Here is a 25484-nt window from a genome sequence, read left to right as displayed (position 1 = left end):
TAAATATTTTCTATAGGATGATTTAAAATATTATATTTGTGTACATACACTAAATTAGTCAGTACTGAAGCCAAATCTGGAGATAATCTAACAAAATAACTTAAGCTCACAGTCCAAAAATGAGTACATCCAAATTAGGTTGGTGGAAAATGATTAAATAAAATTTTAATAAACAAGACAAATCATAAAAAATATACATTTATTTACATTTTGTTGTGTATATATATATGATGCAATGACTCATTTGAATTTAAACGTATTATCTTGCTATACCTGAAGATGTTAGGTGACCAAACTCTTATTTTAGTGGATATGACTGTTTAATGAAACTATTTTGATTAAATGCACCAAAATATATTTATTTATAAAAGGAGGTGTACTCATTTTATGCTGAGCACTGAATATATGTATATATCAGAATGTGAAAGCTAATTCTAAATAGCATATCAATTATCGTAGTAAGATAGCACTGTCAGTATTGCGCACATTTTGGGGGGATTTTTCTGTACTAACCGACTATCTGGATGTCCAGCATGGCTGTGTCGATGTGGTTTTCCACTTGTACGCTCAGTTCATATTTCCCAGAATGCTTGCGCTCAGCCTTGCGGATGAACATAATGCTGTCACAGTCGGAGTTGCGAATACTGATGGTGGGATCAATCGGCTGGCACTCTTTCAACCAGGTGACTTTCGGCCTTGGTTTGCCCTAAAAAGATGATTTTTTTTTCGTTGTGACCAGCAAGAACAAATCAGATAAGTTTGTGGTGTGTAATGTGTTGTGCATGATTTATTGGCTCACCACAAATGGCACGACGAGGTTGACAACTTCGCCAACCTTTCGAATGTACGTCTGCTTCAAGTGTCGAGGTATGCGAATCTTAGGAGGCTCTGGCAAACAAACAAGGGCATTAGAGCAGCTTCCTCATAACATCTTTAGGACCCAAATATTATGTTGGCTTGAGAAAGTTTTGATAAAATGCTATTTAAACTTGACTAAATTATCTTAGTCCCAGTAGACCTAGTAGACATTAACTCATACTAGTTACAGTATTACTGTCTGTCTGCCTGCCAGCCTGGCTATCCATCCATCCATCCATCCATCCATCCATCCATCCATCCATCCATCCATCCATCCATCCATCCATCCATCCATCCATCCATCCATCCATCCATCCATCCATCCATCCACCCACCCACACACCTTATTTTCCTCTCTGCTTTTGACCTGCTCCCAAAATTACCCCTGCTATTTGTCTGTTACTTTCTTTATATGTGATGCATAATTTCCATCCATACTCCAATCGTTAATCAACTTGTTCAATATTGATCAATTTTCTAGTCTGATCTCAAGAAAACACCACTATTAAAGGTCACATTTTTATGATGTTATTATGTAGACTTCTTACAAAGTATTTTTAAAAATACTAAAAGACAACACACTAAAGTATTTTGATACAAAATATTAACCCACTTTCATAAACCCCATAAAATACAAATTACAAAATACTATTTTGCATTTAAAATATGTATTTGAAATACATGTATCATAAATACTGCCGTCCCTGAATATAATACAATCGAAATGCTAGCAAAGTGTTACACAGTACTAACATGATGTTGATACATGACAGCCTAAAGTCCTAAAGCAAACTAAAAAACCATGCTAGAAGTTTCCCAGTATGCTCAACATGCTAAAACAAGTAACAAACATAAAAATGGCTAACAAACATGATAGATATAATACATGCATAGTACAACATACTAGCATTGTGTCATGCACGTAGTGTACTAAAACATGCCATTTACATATTAAAATCCATCTGATCTATTAATAGCAAAACTAAAAACAAGCTTAGCTCTTGCAAGTGATGTTTTTAACATTAATCAATTTGTCAAATCTTAAGTTTTAAGAAAAGTTGGCTACAATTTCTCCAAAAATTTAATTTAAAGTGAACACGATTACATTTTATAAACTTTTAAACTATTTGACCTTTCTAAAGCCAACATATTTATTTATACTACAGTATAGAGTTAGTAGATTCAATAGGCCTCACCGATGACCTCTTTCACCAGTATGGAGTGCTGGATTGTGCGTGGTTGACTTGCGCCAGCAGCGTTTATGGCTTTCACACGCACTAAGATCTTGGCCTCCACCGGTAGACCAGTTATAGTGTACTTGGTTTTTTCTGTCAGCTCTTTATTAGCAACTATCCAATCGTCAGCTGTAAAACAATGTATTGCATAAGCACCAAAGAGCATGAACACACACTGGTGAACAATTTCTGCAAAATGTGTACTGTTCTTTTTTTTCTCTCACTTCCTTCAATGCAGTATTCAATTAGGTATCCGTCCAGTCCAGCGGCACCAATCGTGTCTGGTGGTCTCCACTTCATGGTCACTGTTGTATCTGTGACATCATCCACCACCAGCATTGTGGGTTCACTGGTCACAGCTAGTGAATGTAGTTAATGAGAGCACAATGTTGTTCAATTAGTTTGAATACTTTTTACATGTATTCTTACATCCATCATTTCAATGATTTCTCCATTTTCTTTTTTGATTAATACAACTATTTAAAATTACTGAACGTTTTTTTGATAGAGTTGTAATAATAAGCCTCACACAGTTTCTGAAGTCATTATTATTCTGCAAAAAATAACTAAATAAATATTAATCCAAATTATAACCCATATATATTTATATAATAAAATAATATATTAATATATTGGGCAACACAGTGGCACAGTGGGTAGCGTTGTTGCCTCACAGCAAGAAGGTCATTGTTTCAAGCCCTGGCTGGGTCAGTTGGTATTTCTGTGTGGAGTTTGCATGTTCTCCCTGTGTTCGTGTGGGTTTCCTCGGGGTGCTCTGGTTTCCCCCACAGTTCAAAGACATGTGCTGTAGATGAATTGGGTAAGCTAAGTTGTCCGTAGTGTATGTTTGTCCCGGTCCTCCAGGTTGGGGGTTGAGTTTTGGGTTAATAACTCAGCTCATAAAAATGAGATGTTATGAAACCAACATGATGCCCGAGTCGGACCCGAAGCCCATCTTTTTTTCCGCCAAACAGCTTCTACTGTTACAACCATTTACATTTACATTTACATTTAGTCATTTAGCAGACGCTTTTATCCAAAGCGACTTACAAATTGAGGACAAGGAAGCAATTTACACAACTATAAGAGCAGCAGTGAACAAGCGCTATAGACAAGTTTCATTAAAATAGACCAGATTTGTTTTTAATAGAACGGTGATGTTTTTCTGATTCTTTTTTTTATTTATTTTTCATAATAATTTAAAGAAAGGTTTGGAGATTTTTATTTATTTATTTATTTATTTTTTAAATGCGAGTTTTTCAAGTGACACCGATATCCAAGCGGTATGTGATCCACAGTGAGTTTACTCAATTACAGGTTGTGCATTGTGCATAACCAGTAGGCTCATCATTCAAAGTTGTTACTATTTGAAACGCTGACCAGATGTTTGCCTTTCCTCTAGTGAATTTTACAGCTTTAAGTTTGCCACTGGCAATTTTTCTCTTCATGTTCTCCATTGTAGGTAGCTGGAAATCTCTGTGTGCAAGGCATCACTGGCAGACCGGACTGCACTAGATATCATGAAACTTAAAAAAAAATAAATAAATTCTAAAGCAGACCTGAAGCCTGATATGCGTGCTAGCTATGCGTGATAGGCATAAAAATGTCAGGCGGCGGGCGCGACACCTCCCTCACCACCCGCGTCCTCAGTTATATCCACGACCCCACCCCCACACCCCCCGTCCTCACTTTGCTAACGAGTCATCGTTTTCACTTTCGGGTTGAGGGCGGCGTGATCGTCCTTTGCTTAGAGCGGCGGTTCAGCTTGCTCCGGCGGTCCAGGGCTCAATAAGTAAGTTTATATATATACTGTATATTATTCATTATATTATTATTTTTAATCCATATAATATTTAATACAACATTTTTTATATAAAATGTTTTTTAATGAAATAAAGCAGTTTTACATTTAGTAAAATTAATGATTTATCAATATTTTCTCATTATTTGTACATTCCAAATCACATCATTAGTTGGTAATACTTTATTTTAAGGTATGCTCGTTACAATTAATCATGTATAATTACATGTAACAAACCCTACATTTAATCACATTATAACCCTAACTATAAAGTAGGTACATGCAATGAATTAAAATTACTCAGTAGTTAAATGAATAGTTACACTGTAAATTATAAAAAAATAGACCTTTAAACAAAGTGTAATCCATTGATTTATTTATATATATATATATATATATATATATATATATATATATATATATATATATATATATATATATATATATATATATATATATATATATATATTTTTTTTTTTTTTTTTTTTTTTTTTTTTTTTTAACAATTTGGGTAAAAGTGGTGGCATGGTGGCTCAGTGCTTAGCACTGTCACTTTACAGCCAGAAGGTCACTGGTTTGAGTCCTGGCTGAGCTAGTTGCCGTTTCTCTGTGGAGTTTGCCTGTTGTCCTTGTGTTTGTGTGGGTTTGCTCCGGTTTCCCCCATAGTCCAAAGACATGCGCTATAGGTGAATTGTAAGAACTAAATTGGCCGTAGTGTATGAGTGTGAGTATAAATTAGTGTTTACGGGTGTTTCCCAGTACTGGGTTGCATCTGGAAGGGAATCCGCTGCGTAAAACATATGCTGGAGTAGTTGGCGGTTTAATCTGATGACCCCTAATAAATAAAAGACTAAGCCGAAGAAATCAATGCATGAATGATTTTGGGTAAAAGCTCCATTAACACTGATGGCCTCACGTTTACCCTATGTTCAAACACACGTGAAAGAGGAATTTGAATAATTTGACAACTAGTTTGGACTCATTCGCCTAAGCTACAAATAAAACTAAGACTCATAACATCATAATCCACAGCTGATTTGGCAGACATTATAAAGTCGTCCTCAGTCTCTTCTAAAGCTCTGGAGGACACGGGGCGATTGTTTTGGATACTGGTTTGAGCACAGCAGCACCTGTCCCATTTAGAGAAGCCCAAAAGGGAACAGACAAGCTCTGGCATCTCTGCAGGGTCTTTGTCTGGTCTAATGGCATATGCTTACATGATCAAACTGCGTGTTGTGTTACATAATAGAGACGGCGTTCATGACATAACTGATTTAAAGGAGACACAAAATCCCACTGATAATGCTCGTGGACTGAGTACTCACCCAGAGGAATGAAAGGTTTGGAGGGTTCGCTGGGTTTGGAGACGCCGATAGCATTAACTGCAAAGATGCGCACCTCATACGGAACACCCTCTATCATCTTTTTGGGCTCGAAGGTGGTTTCTTTGCAGAGGTCAAAGTTGAGCCTCATCCATCGAGAGCTCTGTTTCTTCTTTCGCTCGATGAAGTATCCTGCGATTAAAAAAAAAATACAAATTATAACTTATGAGTTTGCTTATTATAATTGAAGCTGTACATGCAAAAGTTGTATCATATAAAGTTGAAGTAAAAAATGTTACACAGCCCTACTGTAAAATTTTAATCGTTTTTTATATATATTTCCTAATTGCTTTTTAATAGGGTGATTCTTTTAACACATTTTTAAACATAATAGTAATAATAGCAAATTTTTAATAACATATTTTGTCTTTGCCATGGTGAAAGTACATAATATTTCACTAGCTATTTTGCAAGACACTAATATTCAGCATATAGTGCAATTTAAAGATTTAACTACTGTAGCATAGGCAAGTCATTGGACAACAGTGGTTTGTTCTGTAGCCAATCAAAAGAATGAATTTTTAAGGGAGCTAATTATATTGAAAATAAATACACTGTAAAACCCAAAGCGTTAAGGTAACTCAAACCATTTGAGGAAATCAATTGCAACAAACTATTTAAGTTCAAAAACGAATCCTAATGAGTACTGTGAATTTACTCCATTTGAGTAAACGAAGCAATCTGACCACAGTAAAACCCAATAAATGAAAAGAACCAAATGAGGACTGCAAAACCCAATTAGTTAAGGCAACACAAACCGTTTGAGGAAACAGATTGCAACAAACTATTTGAGTTCAAAAACTTAAAAATCTGCCTTTATTCCAGTCAAACTAAAAACTTTCTTTAAAAGAATATAAAAAAAAAAGTAAATAGCAAAAAAACAGTAAAAAAAATACTGTGAAAAATTTTAATATTGTTAAACTTGGTAAATATTTATGAGGGGTAATCATTTTGCCTTCGACTGTGTGTGTGTGTGTGTCTATATATATATATATATATATATATATATATATATATATATATATATATATATATATATATATGTACATATATGTTTTTTCAGAGATTAACATACAATGATAGAAAGACATTCTGCAGGTTATATTTTAAAAGGTCAGGGAGTGTTTGATTCATCACGATGCCACCAATGATGTAAAATGAAGTTGATTAAAATATCAGAGCAATAACAATAAAAATTATTTTGATTTAATATATAATCTCTAACATATATTGTATATATTTAACTTTTTAAATGTATTTTTTTTTTATTCTGCAAAGATGCATTGTCAAGAGTAAAAGCATTTATAATTCATTTGGAAAAAACACAGTTGTCCAATGACTTGCTTAATTATCCCAAGTTAACCTAATTAACCTTGTAAATTGCACTTTAAACTGATTATGAATACATTGAAAAAAAATATTTATGTATATATATATATATATATATATATATATATATATATATATATATATATATATATATAAATATATATATATATATATAAATATATATTGTAGGGCCGTATTAAGTTGTGTGAAAAGGGTGATAGGGATACCCTCTGCTATTCACTTACAAGAAGACATAGCAAGCTAACGTCACAGCCCCCCAACCCCCATCTCCACCCCCCTTCCACCTCTTCATATGAGCGATCACAAACATATCGCTCACCAACCAACATCGCACCCCCCTTCCACTACGTGAAATATTTGTGCGTTGGGCACAAACTTGCTAGCGAAGTATGTAGAAATCAGTTATTAAAACTATTATGCTAATAAATTAGCCTTCAACTGTATATTAAAATAGAAAAACGTCATTTTAAATTGTATATGAAAAGGATTGACAGGGTTGCCAGGTCTAAAACACTCCATTATAAAAGTCCCCATAAGTACGTATTAATATACGTATTTGAAATACATGTATCATAAATACTGCCCATCCCTGAATATAATACAATCGAGATGCTAGCAAAGTGTTACACAGTACTAAGTCTTCAATGTAATGAGACGGCATTTTCAGCTTTTCATCTCAAACTTAAAATTGGATTTGATTGGATTTATTTATTTCGGACAAAAAATAAAAAATAAATGTTTGTTCAAAATAAATCAATCAAACTTAAAATGAACAAGCTTCTAAACTTTAAACATGATCCATATTTCATGCTCAATAATATGTGGATTTACCAAGGATGGGGGATCCTCCATCATAGCGTGGAGGCTCCCATGTCATAGTGCACCAATCTCCACCCACATCAGTGACCAGAGGAGCCTCAGGGGGATCTGGGATATCTAGATGAAGCAAACATGATCCCATTTACACTGCTTTCAACCAATCAAATGTTACATTCAATCAGATAAGACATTCTTACCCACGACTTTGACTCTAACACTAGCCGTGTCCTCGCCAGCTTCATTCTGAAGGACGATCTTGTAGTTTCCGGTATCTTCTCTCTCTGTAATGTCAATGGTGAGGCAAGTGTGATCTGCAAATGTCTCTGCACGAACTCGACTTCCTGTATCAAGAATGACCTGAAACACACAGAAGTTAAGTTTAATTCAGGTGTTTCAGGAAGTACTAGGGGTGTAACACTGCGTTGAAAGCAAACAACGAAATCTTGCATGTGCGAAGAATGTAGCAATTTATGTGGTTTTACTCATAGAGCACATTTTCTACGCAATACTATCAACACTGCAAAAAATGCTGGGTTTCACCAGGCCCGTAGCCAGCCTGGTGAAAGGGCGACCTTTTTTTTTTTTTTGCAGATTATTTTCTATTTAATTGTGAGATTTAAGCAGTGAGTCTTTAATCGTGAGTGTTTTTAAGCTCTATTTATAATTAGATTAGTTTGTCTGGTGGTCATCATAACCACACTTTTTGATGTACCAAAAGATGACTTCTCTTACATCAGATTGTGTGTTTTCTTGCACAGCTGAATGTTGGACTCCTGAAATATATTTGTTAGCATTGGCCAAAACTGATGAGCTAAAATTTTACTCAGAAGCGATGGCTAACAGAGGATTCCGCTTAGTCTTTAAGCCTTTTTCGATGGGTTATTTTCACTATTTGTGCTGACATAGCAGTCAAAAGTATTACAGTTGAGCTCAGGTATGGGACAAATTCTGGACCTTTGTTCTGGACCCCAAATTATGGACACCCCCCTAAAAGAATTAAGAATTGTGTTGTTTGTTGTCGCTGGCTATTTAAATGAATTTAGCATCAAAAAAGCATTTAATAGTTAAAAAAAACCCACATCAAATCACCTATATATTAGTTCTCATCATTGCATGTGCATGATTCCTGTAAATAATATATTTATTCCTTAACCAAAAAAAGAAAACAAAAGCTTTTTATCATGCCCTCTCAGTAATTGTACTAAACTGGGACGGTACTTTTTCAAAGCACATGTTTGTCTCTAAAAGGTCCAAATTGGTGTCTTAAATGTATTACTAATTTACTACTTAAAGTTCGTATTTGAGAGTTCACACTTAGCTCTTGATTTACCATAAGCTTATTTGGCATGCTGTCCCGGCAGAGAGCTCAGGGCTTCCTCCCATTTGAAGAGCGAGAGGGGAGCTTGAGCTCAGGTAGATCTCAAAAACTCCCCGTCTGACTACTTTAAGAAAGATTCTGATGCTGAGTCCTAGACAAAGTGCCCGTTTTGCTTAGTCTGTTACATATAATGCATATTTTTGGACAGTTGGAGGAAACCGGAGAACTCGAGGGAAACGCAGACATTGGGAGAACATACAAATTCTGTACAGAAACACCCACCGGCCCGGAGAGGACTAGAGGCGGTGGTGTTCTTGATGTGGGGCAACAGTGCTAACCACTAGGCTGCTGTGCCACTCAATCTATGAGAAAAAAGGAGGAAAAGGGGAGGAAGGGGGGTTTCTTCCAAACGATTTATAGTAACTTAGGAATCTCATGATTGGACGATCATGATTAGCTAATGCAGGACTGGCTGTGGTAAATCATAAGCACGTGATCCTCACAAAATTACTTTATAAATAAACTTCACTTAATTACTATAAGTACAAAGATGTTCTATTTAAACTCCCCACAAATGTACCACCACCATCTACTTTTTATTTCAGAGTGTAATTACACGCAAAAAAATTATTTATTATTATTTTCCCTCATTTAATACAGTACTCTTGTAAGAAAATATCAGCAGTTGGTACATACATTCATTATCCCTTTCATTGAAATGACATGATCTAATCCTGTTTATATGAAATTAGTTGGCTCCCGAAACGTTCCTGGATCATGACATGTCGTCAGTAATTAAGTCTAACTAACTGAGCAATGCATAATGAACGGACCCCTGAGGTGTGGTGTAGTGATATGGACCTGTGTGATCAATACTTGTCTGGAACTACTTTAGCTGTGTGTTGATCTGAAAGTAATCGTACACCTTGCATTAGCTAATTCAAGTCAAGCATTCAACAGCCCACAGCATAAAGCATTTCCCACTGTATAAAAAAAGTTGTCCCAACACAAATAAATTAACAAATTTAAGTGGCTTGAACATAAAACAATTAGGTTGTCCCCCCAAAAAATCTCAATAATTGTTTTCGTTCATCGCATTTTAATTAAGTAGTTTGAACAAGCAAGAAAACAATATCCCTAGTAGGCCTGCATATTATTTTTAACTATATGACTTTAATAATAATAATTTTAGCTTAAAATATAGATAATAATTGATATTTAGATTCAATTGTATTAGATCAAATTAAATCAAGAAACGCATCGAGTTGTGACTTGAGTGTATCATTATAATTAATATAAAATGTCTTATTTCACCCGTTCTCCCTTCATCCACACGACTCTGGGCGCCGGTTCTCCACTGATAGGGATCTCCAGTCGGAGTTTGTTTCCAGCCACAATGGTCACCGTGTTGTCCTGGACATTCAGTGCCTCTAAATGCACCCTGGGAGGATCTGTGGGTTTTACCCAAATGGCATTCACTCAAAGAGCTTATCAACATTGACACAATAAGCATGTTTTGGGTTGTTGGTGGTACCTATGATGTGTACTTTGGCAGACAGTGTCTGTGTGTATCCCTCAGGAACAAAAGTGTAGTCGCCGGCATCATGAATTGTGGAGCTCTCAACATCCAGGCTGTGATTCCTGCGAGTTGAATATAAAGCACAAAATGATGAGGAGAAATTAAGAATGTACAAAATAGAAATGATTGTATATTTATGTACTGTATGTAAGGTTTAAAAAATGAGGCATGCCATTTTGGCTTTTTCACTAAATGTATTTTATATACAGGGAATACATATAATATGTAGGTAAGATTATTTTTGAATATATACAATAGTATAATTTTTAGTGTAGTATATGATTTGTTATATTTATGTGCAGTGTATGAGCAAACACATGCTCTAAGAACATTTGACAATTTAAATATCTGAATATTCAAAACATTGCTTTTAATGCTTTAAAAAAGCTTGGTTATATAAATGTTTTATTACATTTTATTTATATTGTTGCAAATATTATGGTAATGTTACTTTAGAGTGTTCAATGGACCATCTATAAACTAATAATAGTGTAATAATTTGGAAACTAAAATGTTTCAGAATATCATGTTGAATACTTATAAAGATTAGAGAAATGTTCTGTGAACATTGCTGGAAGAATATTTACTCAGATCTTATTAACATAGCATGTTTGCTGCACTCCAAAAATGAATCACGATGAAGTCTTTCATTAACTGTTTGATTTTATTTCATTTGTCGGTTTTTTAAAACATATGCTGTCAGATTCCTGTTAAAAATTGAATACTATTAGATTTAACCATTTAAAAGATATGAGGAATCCGGTATACATATATCTAGCTGTAGAAATAGCCTGATCTAATTAGTTACATTTTATGAGATTGGTTTACTTAAAGGGGAAATGAAGCACTCAGTCAAGTTAACATTTTTTGGAAATTGGTTTACATTTTAATGGAAATATATATTACAAACTCGATTAATGTAACATTTAGCAGAAAACGGCATGCTTTACTATAGATGTTAGACCTAGGGTGTCGCCATCTTGGAATTTCGCTGTGTCTGACGTCACGAGGTTGGTTCAAATACCTCAGCTGAACATACACAGTGGAAGTAATGGACTGAACACGGAGACTGTAAAATTTAATGTTACCCAATGCGTGAAGTTGTGGACGTGGAGCTAGTGCCAATACAAGCATCAGATGTGTCTCTTACATATATATATATATATATATATATATATATATATATATATATATATATATATTTGTTTCTTTTTTTTTCTTTTTTCCCTTTTAATTACCGATCACTTCATGTGCTTTGGTCCACTCTCTGTATTACGCTGCCTGTCGGGGTTTCAACCAGGTCCGCTACTTAATATTCAGGGGCAAAATTGACCAATCTCCATATGCCACACAGTAGATTAATTAATACGAAGCATTTAAAACACATTGTATTTATTAATATTATTAAATAAATCTTGTTCTTAATTGTTTCATTTATGTTTAACAAACAAATATCACTCACATAAAAAGTATTAGTTCAGTTATGTTAAAATATATAATCCAAATGAATTGAAATTTTATATACAATCAGAATAAATGAATCTTATTTGTTAGGCCTAAATATTTTTTGAGTGTAAGCTATGACTGGTATTGGCTGAATATTACAGTATATAAAAGCTGACATACTTAGTTTTATGTGTAATGCTGATGCGGTCGTTGGGCTGGACCAGCTGGCCATTCTTGTACCAGCGGCCCGGGACATTTCCAGGGTAAATCTCACAGTTGAGTTTAAGAGGTTGACCCAACAGCACCGTCACACTCTGCAGATCCATTAAAACCTTTAGCGGCTTTACTGGATCATGCAATGGCAGAAAAACAGAGGAAAAAGACCAGGAGAGAAAGAAGTGAAAGTGTGAGATGGTTTTGTTTTAGATTAGAATAGATGTAAAAGCATTAAAGTCTGTGTGAACTGGAAGTTGCTGAGACTTTTATTTCAGTGTGTTGATGTAATTCCAACTGAATATAGAGTAAGGGGCAGGGCTTTCTTTTTGCACACCATACTCTCATAGCAAACTAGTTGTAAGAGGGTCGTGGTTATAAAAATTGTGGCTCAAGCTGACATCGTAGAGCGAAGGACTGCCTCTCTTTTTTTCAGTAGAAATTAATTGTTTACCTAATCAATAATCAATGTGCGCCAGCAAAATAACCATTGTAAACTTAGATTTCACACGGACTTTAATGAAAGTCAAAATAATCATACGGTCAACTTGAACGTGAGCTTGACTAGTGCCCCCGGTGGCCATCAGGGAGTAGGTGCCAGTGTCGTCCTTTGAGGCGTCGTCAATGATCAGCCAATGTTTGGTCCCTTCGCTTTTCACACGGTACCGTGAACGCACACCTGTGGGAACCTCCACCCCGTTCTTCATCCTGGACCAAACACAGGAAAACACTTATTTTCTGGGCTGTTTACATAGGGCATTAACATTAAATTTCACTGAGCCAATCAAGTGGTCAGCCAAGACATATTAGCATTTCCACATGCTATTAAGATGTTCAAATGTGTGTCTTGAGACAAAACTCTTTAAATAGGTCCTATTATGTTTCTTTTACAAGATGTAAAATAAGTCTCTGATAGAGTGTGTATGTGAGGTTAGAGCTCAAACTACCTCACAAATAGTGTTTTATAACTCTTTAAACTGCACCTTTTAGGCTTTGTTCCAAATTGTGCCCTTTTGGGGATTGTCGCTTTAAATTGAAATAAAACTGTGCTCTTTTTAAAAGAGAGTGTAGCTACAAACACTATGCATTAACATACCGGCAGATTCAAAACAGAACTAACATTATCTGTGTCTCAGAAGGAAGGTATTCTATTTAGACTACAGTGTTCATTTGTGCATCCTAAAACTCTACATTTATATTCTAATGGCACATTCTATTGGCAGACGACTACTTCTCATTTAGGGCTGTTTATGCAAATGAGGAAGAGATTGTAACAAATGGGCGGGGCTAGGCTTGGGCGGTATGCAATTTTTGATACCGTCAAACCTCCTCCCTATTTTACCTCGGTATACGGTATTACCGTGCATAATAAAAAATATATGATGTAAGGCTCAGACAGCGTAACCAAACTGTTTCTAAACCATTCAGAAACTGAATACCATATATGCGACCTTAGGTTCGCGGTCACCTGTTTGTTGCACAACTTGCAAATTGTCTTGTTCGTATTAGAGATCCCGCATCCGTTCAAATTGCACCAGAGTTACTCACAGCTCCTGCGCTTTATTCGGAAATTTATTCCCGCACCGCAAGAAATCCGGTCAGGTCCTGCGGCTCCCGCGGTACAGCAGAGAGAATGCAGACCTCTAGTTTGTATTTACCACGTCTCCCTTCTCGTTCAGCCGAAACCCGCAATACTGCCAAACTGCAGAGGTTGTGTTCTTTTTCGAGACCAGGTCACTTGGTGCGCGACTCGCCACCTTACCTCACCTCTCTCTCTCTCCTCCACACTGTCCCGTGATGACAATCCCGCATATGCATTTTTAGGCATTAAATAAATAATATTTAATATTTAATACTTGTCTTCTATATAAGTGCATTGTTTTTTATGATGGTATAACAGTATTGAAAATGATATCGTTGCTATTTTTAGATCCCGCGGTATACCATTATACTGTATTACCGCCCAAGCCAAGGCGGGGCTTTCCCTTTCTGATCACATGTGTAAAGAGAGAATGTCAATCAAAGTATTTCTTCTGAATGTTTTTATGAAGTTTGATTAGAAAAAAAATAGAATTGACAAATGTTTACAATTAGAGGCTGTTTAAACGCCTTATAAAAGGGATTTTTGCATAATAGGTCCACTTTAATAAGTACTACCAAATGAAAAAAATCCATGTTACAAGACTAGTAACATGATAGTGATAAGATAGTGGTTTATAGAAAATAATGTCAAATAATATCCTGTGAAAGTGGTTTATAGTAAATAATATCAAAATGTATATGACAGGGTTAAATGCTTGATTCCGATAGATGGAAATGTATAGCTAGTTCAGAAGAATGCATTACAATTCCATTTCAATGCACTGAATGATTTGAGTTATTTTAACCTACGATTATCAAAAATCAAAACAAAACAGATGAGATGTGTACAAAACTAGCAGTATGCGCAGTAGCTGTTGGTGGACAAAAACTGACATGTCTCTTAACAGGTGTGGTAACCATAAGCAGAATAATAACTCCAGTCCATTGAATTATTAGAAAATAATGCACTTTCTAATAATTCATCAGCCCATTGACAGCTATTCCTTGTACAGAGTTCATACAGTCATGGAATTTTGACATGGCATTTTCCAGGCCTGGAAAAGTTTTGGAAAAAGCAAAAAACCCTTAAAGTTTTGGAAAAGTCATTGAACTTACATTTACATTTAGTCATTTAGCAGACATTTTTGTCCAAAGCGACGTAAGCTGCGGTCACACTAGAGCTTGTGCTTGCAAAATTCTGTTGTACGGTGCTGTGAAAAGGAGTGGGGTTAAACAATATGATCAGACATTAATAAAAGTAAACGATTGCTCCATATTTTAAATTTCTTATTTTAAATCATCTTCTATTGGTCTCACAATCACCTGGTGTGATTTCTCAGGTAAGAATTCACCAAGTTTGAACTTTCGAATGCAGTGAAATGCGAAACTTGTCGCATGTGCCAGATCTGCCGCATTCCCATGCCTATGAATGGAAGTCTATGGATCGAAAAGTTCAGTGTGATCGCGGCTTTATAATAGAAGTAGTTTCATCTGCTATTACTAGTTTAACAAACTATTAAGATTATCTAAAATTAGTTTGATAAATATCTGTAGATTGGAATGGAGGTTAGTTGTTTTTACTTCTTTTCTTATCTTGGCCAAAAACATGCTCTCACATTATTAATGCTGTGTAAGCGTCATCTATTTTACATAGATATAAAAATAAATTGAAACTATGGTGTGTTTTATGATATGCTGTAATAAATTTAAACATTTCTTATGATTTACCACATATATGTAGACATTACATTAAACATTAGGTCATGAAAACTGACTTAAAAGTCCTGGAAAAGTCATGGAATTTTTGTAGTAAAAATGTATATGAACCCTCCTCGTACATTAGACCCAATTTGCACTTACTGTATATTTAGCATCATCTACCTGTGGTTGGATTGAAAAAACATCAGTCTTAATAGCACCTACCATTTTACTTTGGCTCCTTCCTCAGACACCTCACACTCCAGTTCAATTCTCTCATTGACTGTGGTTTTGACAGGCTCCAGCTCTTTCACTATGTTCACAGGCAGCTCTACGGGAACACCAAGGGAGATCATGTATTCTCAAACATAAAGTCTACAAAAAGATGTATGAAATCATGTAGGTCGGTTGGTTGACGGTACCTTTGACGAACAGTTCAGTGGTGCACTTCTCCTCTCCTGCGGTGACTGAGTATGCCGCATCATCACTCATCTGACAGTTGTTAATAACCATTATCCGCTGAGTGCCTTTGTGCTCAAAGATAAACCTGCACAAGTCAGTTCATCGGTTACTGAAAGTCAAGATTCTAGAGCTTGTGTTTACTTTACTTCTCTCATTTTACTGTATTAAAGAACAAAAAATATATTATATTATATTATATTATATTATATTATATTATATTATATTATATTATATTATATTATATTATATTATATTATATTATATTATATTATTCAAAGTTTATTATTGTTGTTATTATTGTTGTTGTTGTTGTTGTTTTTTCCTGGTCTGCTTTAGTTGTTTATTAGTCTGTTTATGTTTTTTAATTGACATTTCTTTTCAGGATTTATTTATTCTATTGTGACATTTATTTGTTATTAATTGTTTACTTGTTTTTTTCTTTGTTTATTTATTTATTCAGTTATTTCAGTCAATCATTCTGTCTATTTATCATTGTCTGTCTGTCTGTCTTTCTGTCTGTCTGTCTGTCTGTCTGTCTGTCTGTCTGTCTGTCTGTCTGTCTGTCTGTCTGTCTATCTAATTTGTTGTGCTTTCAATTTTTGTTTGTTGTCTATCAAATTACTAGTCTGGATTTAGAAAGCAACATAGCACTGTTTCTGCTACACTAAAGGTTTTAGACGATTTCTTACAGGCAATAGATTGTAAGAACTATTGCTCTGCCATTTTATTGATTTTTTTCAAAGGCATTTGGCACGACTGATCATACACTTTTAATGAAATCTTTAACATGGATAGGCATGTCAAACCAAGCTACCACTTGATTTGCTTGTTACTTGTGAAATGTGTGTTCATATGGCCAGTTTTACCTCTCTAGAGGTACCCAAAGGAGTGCCCCAGGGATCGATATTAGAACCCATATTATTCTCTATAACAACTTGTGTGTCAACAGTTTAAATGCCTTTGCTGATACAGTGATTTATTGCTGCTCTTCTTCACTTGTCCAGGCCATACAATCTTTACAGTCTGATTTTAATGTTGTTCAGTCTCATCTTCAGGCTTTAAAACTTTAACTCGGTTTTTAAATGTAATCTAAATTAAGGATTTTCACAAATCTGTCCATCCCTTTACAGAACCTACCATTATTTACCACTGCCCTAGGTGAATAACTAAAATTAATTTCCCGTTATAATTATTTAGGCCTTTTACTTGAACAAGAACTTTCCTTTTAAAGCACACATAATCAGCCTGGTTCACTCACTGAGAGTTAAGCTTGGGTTTTACTATTGAAATAGATCCTGCTTTTCCCTGATTGCTCATAAACATCTTGTGTCTGCAACATTTTTACCACTGCTTGACTATAGTGATGTTTTATATATGAATGCCTCCACCAAATGTCTACAGTCTTTAAACTCTGCTTATCACAGTGCCTTGCAGTTTGTTACCAGCTACCGTAGACTAACACATCAATGAACTGGATTCCAAAGCCAAGTGGCCTTATTTGAATATACGGAGGTACACTCCCTGGATGATTCTGGTTTATAAGGCTCTTCTTTGTCTTGCACCTTTATACTTATGCTCCCTTCTTCAAAGGTCAAAAAGTCACTATGCCCTATGTTCAAGTGACATTTATCATTTGACTGTTCCTCGAATTCAGACTGAAATAGGGAAGCGAGCCTTTAGTCATCCTGGAATGTTCTTCAGTCTGAACCGAAAATGCACTGTTAAACATTTTATTGTAATATTGCGGTAACTTACTGGCAGCAATGTTGCAAGCAATTTCCCGCAGCTTCCCCTTTACAGTAACTTACCTGTAAATGTGTGTTACAGTAGCAGGGCCCTACCACATTTCATTTTACAGTAAAATAGCCTTACTGCAACTTCTTTTTATGGTAAAAATATATATATAAATTTTACAGTATGAAAATGTTTACAGTACTTTTACTATCGTTTATTTACATTTTACACTAGCAATGCAAAACCTTTATTTTTACTATTTACTATTGAATTTAATAACTTCCAAACAAGTGACTGATTTTTTTCATTTACTGTCATTTTTGTCTTCAACTACAGTAGCGGTACTTGGTTACTTTGATTACAGTAGAATACCGCAAATTCCTAATATGCAGTAAGTTACTGTAAAAGTTTTGCATATTACAGTAGTCAAGTGTAAAGAATATATGTGGTATTTTACTGGACGTTTTTGCAGTAAACAACTGTAAAATTGTGGCAAAGTCTAAAAGTGTGTCTGAATTTATCCACATTTAATTATTTTGTTCTATCCTATACACCAAACAACAAGAATGCATTTCTCAGTGCGTGTGCTTTAACATATTGTAATTTTGTATTGCTGAATCACTAAACTGTATTATTTATTATATATGTATTTTATTTTATTTTTTCATTTATTAATTTTTTTTATTTTTTGCAGACCTCTTGGCCAGGCCATCTTTGTAAATGAGACCTCGATTTTATTGTTGTTTTTTTACCTGGTTAAATAAAGTACAGATTTTTTTCTATTCATCAATCCATCCATCATTCTATTATTCTGCCAATCGATTCATCCATTCATCCATCCATTCGTTGTTACATTATTCTACCCATCTATCCATCCATCCATTCATTGTTCCATTATTCTGCCCATCCATTCATCGTTCCATTATTCTGCCCATCCATCCATCCATCCATCCATCCATCCATCCATCCATCCATCCATCCATCCATCCATCTATCTATCCTTTATTTGTTCTATCATTTTGCCTATACATTTCTTCAGTCCATCCACCCATCCATCCATATTTTAATCAGTATATCATCCTGCCCATTCATTTATCCGTTAATCTTTTAATTATTCTATGGTTACATCCATTCATTACATCCATTGATCTGTCCATTTTTAATCATTCTATCATTCTGCACATCCAGATATCCCTCCATCTGTCTATGTTTTAATTTTGTCATCCTGCCCATCCAGTCATCCATCAATCTTTTAATCGTTCTATCATTCTGCCCATCCATTCATTAATCTATCTATCTGCCCATTATTTAATCTATCTATAATTCTGCCCATTCATCCATCTGTTAATCATTATACCATCCTGCAGATCCATCCATCTATTCATCCTTTAATTGTTCTATTATTCTGGCCATGTATTCATCAATTTATCTATCTTTTAATTGTACTATTATTCTGCCATCCATTCATCGGCCCATCCATCCATCCATCCATCCATCCATCCATCCATCCATCCATCCATTCATTCATTCATTCATTCATTCATTCATTCATTCATTCATTCATTCATTCATCCATCCATCCATACCTCTATCCATCCATCCATTCATCCATACTATCATTCTGCCATCCATCCATCTACCTTTAATTGTACTATCCATTCATCCATCCATCCATCCATCTATCCATTCATCCATCCATCCATCCTTTAATTTTTCTATAATTCTGGGCATTCATTCAGGAATCCATCCATATTTGAATTGTACTATAATTCTGGGCATCCATTCATTAATCAGTCCATCTTTTAGTTGTACTACCATTCAGCCATCCATCCATCTATCCATATTTTAACTGTACTATCCATTCATCTGTCCATCCGTCTGTCTATCCATCCATCCATCCATCCATCCATCCATCCATCCATCCATCCATCCATCCATCCTTTAATTGTTCTATCATTCTGGGCATCCATTCATCAATCTATCCATCTTTCAATTGTACTATCACCCTGCCATCCATTCATCCATCCATCTTTTAATTGTACTACCATTCTGCCATCTATCCATCCATCCATCCATCCATCTTTTAATTGTACTATCCATTCATCTGTCCATCCGTCCATCCATCCATCCATCCATCCATCCATCCATCCATCCATCCATCCATCCATCCATCCATCCATCCATCCATCCATCTATCCATCCATCCTTTAATTGTTCTATCATTCTGGGCATCCATTCATCAATCTATCCATCTTTCAATTGTACTATCACCCTGCCATCCATTCATCCATCCATCTTTTAATTGTACTACCATTCTGCCATCCATCCATCCATCCATCCATCTTTTAATTGTACTATCCATTCATCTGTCCATCCGTCCATCCATCCATCCATCCATCCTTTAATTGTTCTATCATTCTGGGCATCCATTCATCAATCTATACATCTTTCAATTGTGCTATCACCCTGCCATCCATTCAACCATCCATCTTTTAATTGTACTATCATTCTGCCATCCACCCATCTGTCTTTCCATCCACCCAACCACTCACCGACCCACTTAGTTTTTTTTTATAATGAATTTATTTAATCTGATTTAGTTTGTTCTGTTGTAATTTGGATTAATTTGAATAATTCTTCTCCTCTTCACCATTATTCTTGCTTTGTCTTCTTTTGGAGTTTTTTTATTATGCAGAGAAAACATAGATGAAATAACTTGCCATAAGTTGTATGCATGCTGATGTTCATTACAAAAGCAGTACGGCTTGTGTGATTGCCGAATTGTTTACAGTTCCGTTATCGTCATTGTAATTCAACAAATACATACAACATGGCAGTAAAAAACACCACAGAACATCCACACAGCAGAAATGAGCTCACTCCTTTTGTTCAGATAAACAAGACAGTCGTGAAGACTTACTTCCTGTTACTGTATGGAGAACAGAGGAGCAGGAGCAGCCGATGGAGGAGGTGGAGGTTATGGCAGATTCACCATTGCATAACAGAGAGAAAGGACACATAGACATCATGCCTAGATCAAACAGGGCTGGAAGAGCTATTAGTGTTACAGTTATAAAAGAGAGAAGAAGAAACAAAGAGAATTTCCTCCAGAAAGCAGGGAATTCTGGGATGGCTATCACCGAAGATAAGCAATCAGAAAACGGCACTGACCACCCAAATGGCTTTAATTTAATTGCTCTAGGAAGTGAAATAAGCTGCCTTAATTTACAAATAACACATTCTTTACATTTATTAATACAATAAGCCACAGAGATACTTATATATACATTTAACTGATGTGTTCATGCATTCCTTGTCAAATTCGTAAGATGTTTAGCATTTCAAAAATATAACAAATAAAAACAGAAAGAAACACTAATCACTTTAATAGCTCATTATTAATTATGAGGTAATATTTTGTGTAGTTTTTGTTGAATGCAAATCACAAATATACCAATTATAAAAATATATGCATATATATTATATATTATTAACCCTCTATGGCATAATATAATAAATCAATCATAAAGTGTGCTCCTCCCTAGTGCCCCAACCAGATTGCTATTAGGGTACTAAAATTCCAAGGTGTTTTGTAACATCTAAACATAATAGTTTTAATAACTCATCTCTAATAAGTGATTTATTTTATCTTTGCCATGATGACAGTAAATAATATTTGACTAGATATTTTTCAAGACACTTCTATACAGCTTAAAGTGGAATTTAAAGGCTTAACTAGGTTAATTAGGTTAACTAGGCAGATTAGGGTAATTAGGCAAGTTATTGTATAACCATGGTTTGTTCTGTAGACTATCGAAAAAAAAATCTAGCTTAAAGGGGCTAATAATTTTGACCTTAAAATGGTTTATAAAAAATTAAAAAATGCTTTTATTCTGGCTGAAATAAAACAAATTAGACTTTCTCCAGAAGAAAAAATATTATCACACATACTGTGAAAATTTCCTTGATCTGTTAAACATTATCTGGGTAATATTTAAAAAAGAAAAAACTATTAAATGGGGGGCTTATAATTCTGACTTCAACTGTGTGTTATTTTATGTGAAATGAAGAACAAACCATAAACAAGTTAATCATAAATAATATCAACTAGTAATACTTCATTAAAGACCAGCCATAAATGGTGTGTTTTATGTTCCTGGGATACTGATTGAATGTACTTATTTACCAATCTTTATTATTCAAAGTGGAACCTGGATGTGAAGCAAAGGTGGGTGCCACATTTCCTTTACTTGACTTTAGCTCAGGGGTTCTCAAACCTGGTCGTGGTGGGCCTGCTGAGTATAGTTCCAACCACAATTAGACACACCTGAACCAGCTACTCAAGCTCTAACTAGAAACATATAGGCAGGTTGGCAACTAAACTCTGCAGGGCACCGGTTCTCCAGGACAGAGTTTGGGCATCCTCCTTTAGATGAGCCTTTGCATCCTGGTACTCTGTATCTCTCTTTCAACACCAGGCCATAGAGGGTTAATATGAATAAATATTTTAATTTCTAATAAAACAATCTAATTAGATTATTTTACATTTAAATAAATGTCTTTAATTTTACAATACATATTTTTATGATATGTTTTCTAGTGGAATAAATGCAAGTATTTGTTAGGTCTAATATATTATATGTATCATAAATAAGTTTTTTTTTTAACAATTTTTTTATTGTATTCTTAATGCTCTTTTTACTAAAAAACAATTTGTAAAAATTCTTTCATTAAATTTAGTGTACATTTAAATTTTTGGATGTAAAAAATTAAGAAAACATATAAATGAAACTAAGAAAATATCTCTAAAATCAAACTCTCTGTAGAATATTACCATAAAACATAAGAGATAAATGTATGTATTTAATTTCCAAACTTCAGGCAACTCTGTTAAAGTCCTGTGAGGATGGTGGTGCCTTTTTCCTCCACAGTTTCCTGTTGTTAATTACTCATTTTGCACTACATTGAAAACTTCAAATGTAGCTCAAGCCTCACATTGGCCTTCAATCACATAACGTCCTTTAAACATTTCTGGAAGTCACCATGAGGCACAGATTAATGTTTGAAGAACATTATGTGTTTGCCGGGTATGAAATGCTGATGGTTCACTGGTTGTGTGCATGACTGCGTGTGTGCGTTTGCTGCAAACAGAGTCATTTCTGCATCCCCTGTGACCAGCAAGCCAAGAAACACAATACATGAAGGGTTTTTAGGCAGGTTGAAATGTGTTTTTGAATGCAGTTTGTAAAAAAAAAAGTGCATGTAAGAGTAGAAGGTGACATACTTTGGAGTAGGACGGATCTCTTGTCCATTCTTATACCATTTTAACTCCACAGTCGGGTCGGCAAGGTCCACAATTAACCGGATCTTTCCGCCTTTGTCAACCTGATATGCGGGTTCCAATCTCTTGGCAAATGCTACAGTGGAAAATTCATTCAGATAATTAATTAATGTATCCTATTATGCTTTCATTGCATGCACACTAAATAAAGATACACAAGCTCCCTCTGCCGAAGAAACTAATTTACACTAAAAAGACTATGAAATCCAAGTTTACAATGTTTATTTTGCTAATGCACATTTTTAAAGTGGACTAAATCCATGCAAGTTAATCAACATTTATTTTTAATAAAGCAAGAAATTTGACAGTTTATTTAATCTCATGCAATTTTTCCTTCTCGACTAAATATTCTGTATCTTGTTTTATACCATAAACAATTGTTGCTTTAAAATATTTACATTTAGGTAGCCATTTCAGCGTACACTACCTGGCAATAAACTGACTGAAATTGTCAAGTTAAATCCTGTATTTCATGGCAATAAACTGACTTAAATTGTCAAGTTAAATCCTGTATTTCATGGCAATAAACTGACTTAAATTGTCAAGTTAAATCTTGTATTTCATGGCAATAAACTGACTTAAATTGTCAAGTTAAATCCTGTATTTCATGGCAATAAACTGACTTAAATTGTCAAGTTAAATCCTGTATTTCATGGCAATAAACTGACTTAAATTGTCAAGTTAAATCTTGTATTTCATGGCAATAAACTGACTTAAATTGTCAAGTTAAATCTTGTATTTCATGGCAATAAACTGACTTAAATTTACAAGTTGAATCCTGTATTTCCAAAAAAAATAAAAATAAAATAAAATGGAAAAGGTTTAAATGGCTAACTAATTTCAAAAATTTAAAGTCAGACATCTTTTGATTGTATATGAATTCTTAAATATTTAGACTAAAAACCAAGAAAATACAAAACAAAACAGCTATTCAAACCAAAGATCATTTTTGTTAAAGGAAATTTAAAACGAATAGGAGAGAATGTATATTCCTTATAATTTTACACGTAGAAAACATATTGACGCGATCCCTTCAAATTGTTTATTACATTTGATTTAACTGGTCTTGAAATGGTCATGAAATATTTACCTGGAAAAACCCTGAAGATATCATGCTTTAAAATAGCACAGTGCCTGTGTTTTAATAAAAGAATTTTGAATACTTACAAAACTGCTGGGTTGTTTCAAGAACAATTTGGTTCAAATATGGCCAAACTTAATCTTTTTTAATTATTTACATTACATTTTTTTTACATTTTGACTGGAAAATCCCAGCAATTTACTAATGCACTGTAAAAAATGTTGTCACTGTTTTAAATGTAGTTGAATCAAATGAAAATTTATAGTCATCTCAAACTGACTAAACATATTAAGTTAAACTAATATTTTAACCTTTTAAAATTAATTATTAACCTTTTAAAATAACCTAAAGTAACACAAACATTTGTTGTTTTTTGTGAGTGTATATTTGTGGTCATATTCATATTTCACTGCATATCATCAAGCAAAATACTTTAAAATCCACACCTTCGCTCTTCTTCTCTTCCTTTTTGGTTTTCTTCAGTCTTTTGAGCAGCCCTCTGAGATCAGTGATGCCGTATGTAAATGCAATCTTCTCATACTCATCAGGACGGGCGTTTTTCAAAATCTCCCAAACGTCCACCTCAGGAGTCTCCTCTTGCTTGACCTCCCTGACATCAGAGATAGCATGGGGTCAAAAGTCATGGCTAGGAGTCAGTCCACATGTGTTGAGGAACCAGATCTCTGTTTCAAATCTCTAGTTCCTCAAGACATGTCAAACAAAGAGATGGGCTGGGAAAAAAACCTGCTGAATGGTAACCTGTTATTGGGAGAGATGCTTTACACAGTGAGCAGGGGAAAATGGGATTGTGTTCTTTATGACTGGGGGCAAGAATTATTAAGGAGCTACTTTTTGATTTCTCTATGATTGTAAAGGATATGGTCAGTGAATGGGGGAGAGCACTGGGTTATCATGTGGTTAACACATGATTGTTTTTAAGATGTACAAAACAAAGGATGTAGGATGTACAAACCAAATCAATTGCTAAAAGATAAGTGTGACGTTTGTTTAAGAGTATTATGAAGTAATTCATATTAGGATGATTTATAATTAGGGCTGTTGATGAAAATAATTTCTTAAAACAATTTAGTGAAGGCTATAAAATGTATTGTAACTGTTTTAACTCATAGATTCAGACTACATTAAAATGCAAACAGGCAAACAAAATAATAAAATAAGTAATAAGTGCAAGATGTAAACAGAATTCTAAGAAAAAAGTCCTTGCAAGGCATAATCTCTCAATATCTTGAAGGAAAAGTCAAAATTGTGAGGTAAAAACTCAAAAGATTCAAGATAAAAAGTCAGAAATGTGAGGTAAAAAACACAAAACAAAAATAAAAAAATTCAAAAATTCAAAAAATTCTAAATCTTTGTGATTTTTCATCAAATCACAAAAAATTTATAAACAAAAGTTGTAATTGAGAGAGATATTCTCAGAATTTGAAGGGGAAAAATCCAAAATTATGGCTTGAATTCAGAATTCGATGAAGAAATGTCAGAATTGTGAGATAAAGTCAAAATTTGAAAAACAATAGCCAAAATTGTGAGGTATTAAGTCAGAATTCAAACAAAAAAAAGCTGAAAGT

At 34.5% G+C, this 25484-nt stretch overlaps 1 protein-coding gene across 17 annotated transcripts in view; it reads right to left on the bottom strand.

Moving 5' to 3' along the window:
- Positions 1-25484, bottom strand: part of mybpc1 (myosin binding protein C1) — a 74175-nt gene that overhangs the window by 15944 nt on the left and 32747 nt on the right. For 15 of the 17 annotated variants that reach the window (XM_056455669.1, XM_056455672.1, XM_056455670.1 and 12 more), the window contains 16 exons: positions 24345-24508; positions 22761-22893; positions 20397-20405; positions 15703-15827; positions 15506-15611; positions 12543-12709; positions 11969-12134; positions 10298-10404; positions 10078-10214; positions 7643-7802; positions 7458-7562; positions 5220-5408; positions 2318-2452; positions 2055-2222; positions 800-888; positions 514-706 (listed from right to left, as the gene is read on the bottom strand). In XM_056455669.1, coding sequence (XP_056311644.1) covers positions 514-706; positions 800-888; positions 2055-2222; positions 2318-2452; positions 5220-5408; positions 7458-7562; positions 7643-7802; positions 10078-10214; positions 10298-10404; positions 11969-12134; positions 12543-12709; positions 15506-15611; positions 15703-15827; positions 20397-20405; positions 22761-22893; positions 24345-24508 — 2153 coding nt within the window. The remainder of the gene's footprint in view (positions 1-513; positions 707-799; positions 889-2054; positions 2223-2317; positions 2453-5219; positions 5409-7457; positions 7563-7642; positions 7803-10077; positions 10215-10297; positions 10405-11968; positions 12135-12542; positions 12710-15505; positions 15612-15702; positions 15828-20396; positions 20406-22760; positions 22894-24344; positions 24509-25484) is intronic. The other 2 variants (XM_056455671.1, XM_056455673.1) reach the window with 1 other exon arrangement.

Source organism: Danio aesculapii, chromosome 4 (genome assembly GCF_903798145.1).
Source record: "Danio aesculapii chromosome 4, fDanAes4.1, whole genome shotgun sequence".
Classification (NCBI taxonomy): Eukaryota; Metazoa; Chordata; class Actinopteri; order Cypriniformes; family Danionidae; genus Danio; species Danio aesculapii.
This window is presented reverse-complemented; position numbering and strand designations above follow the sequence as displayed.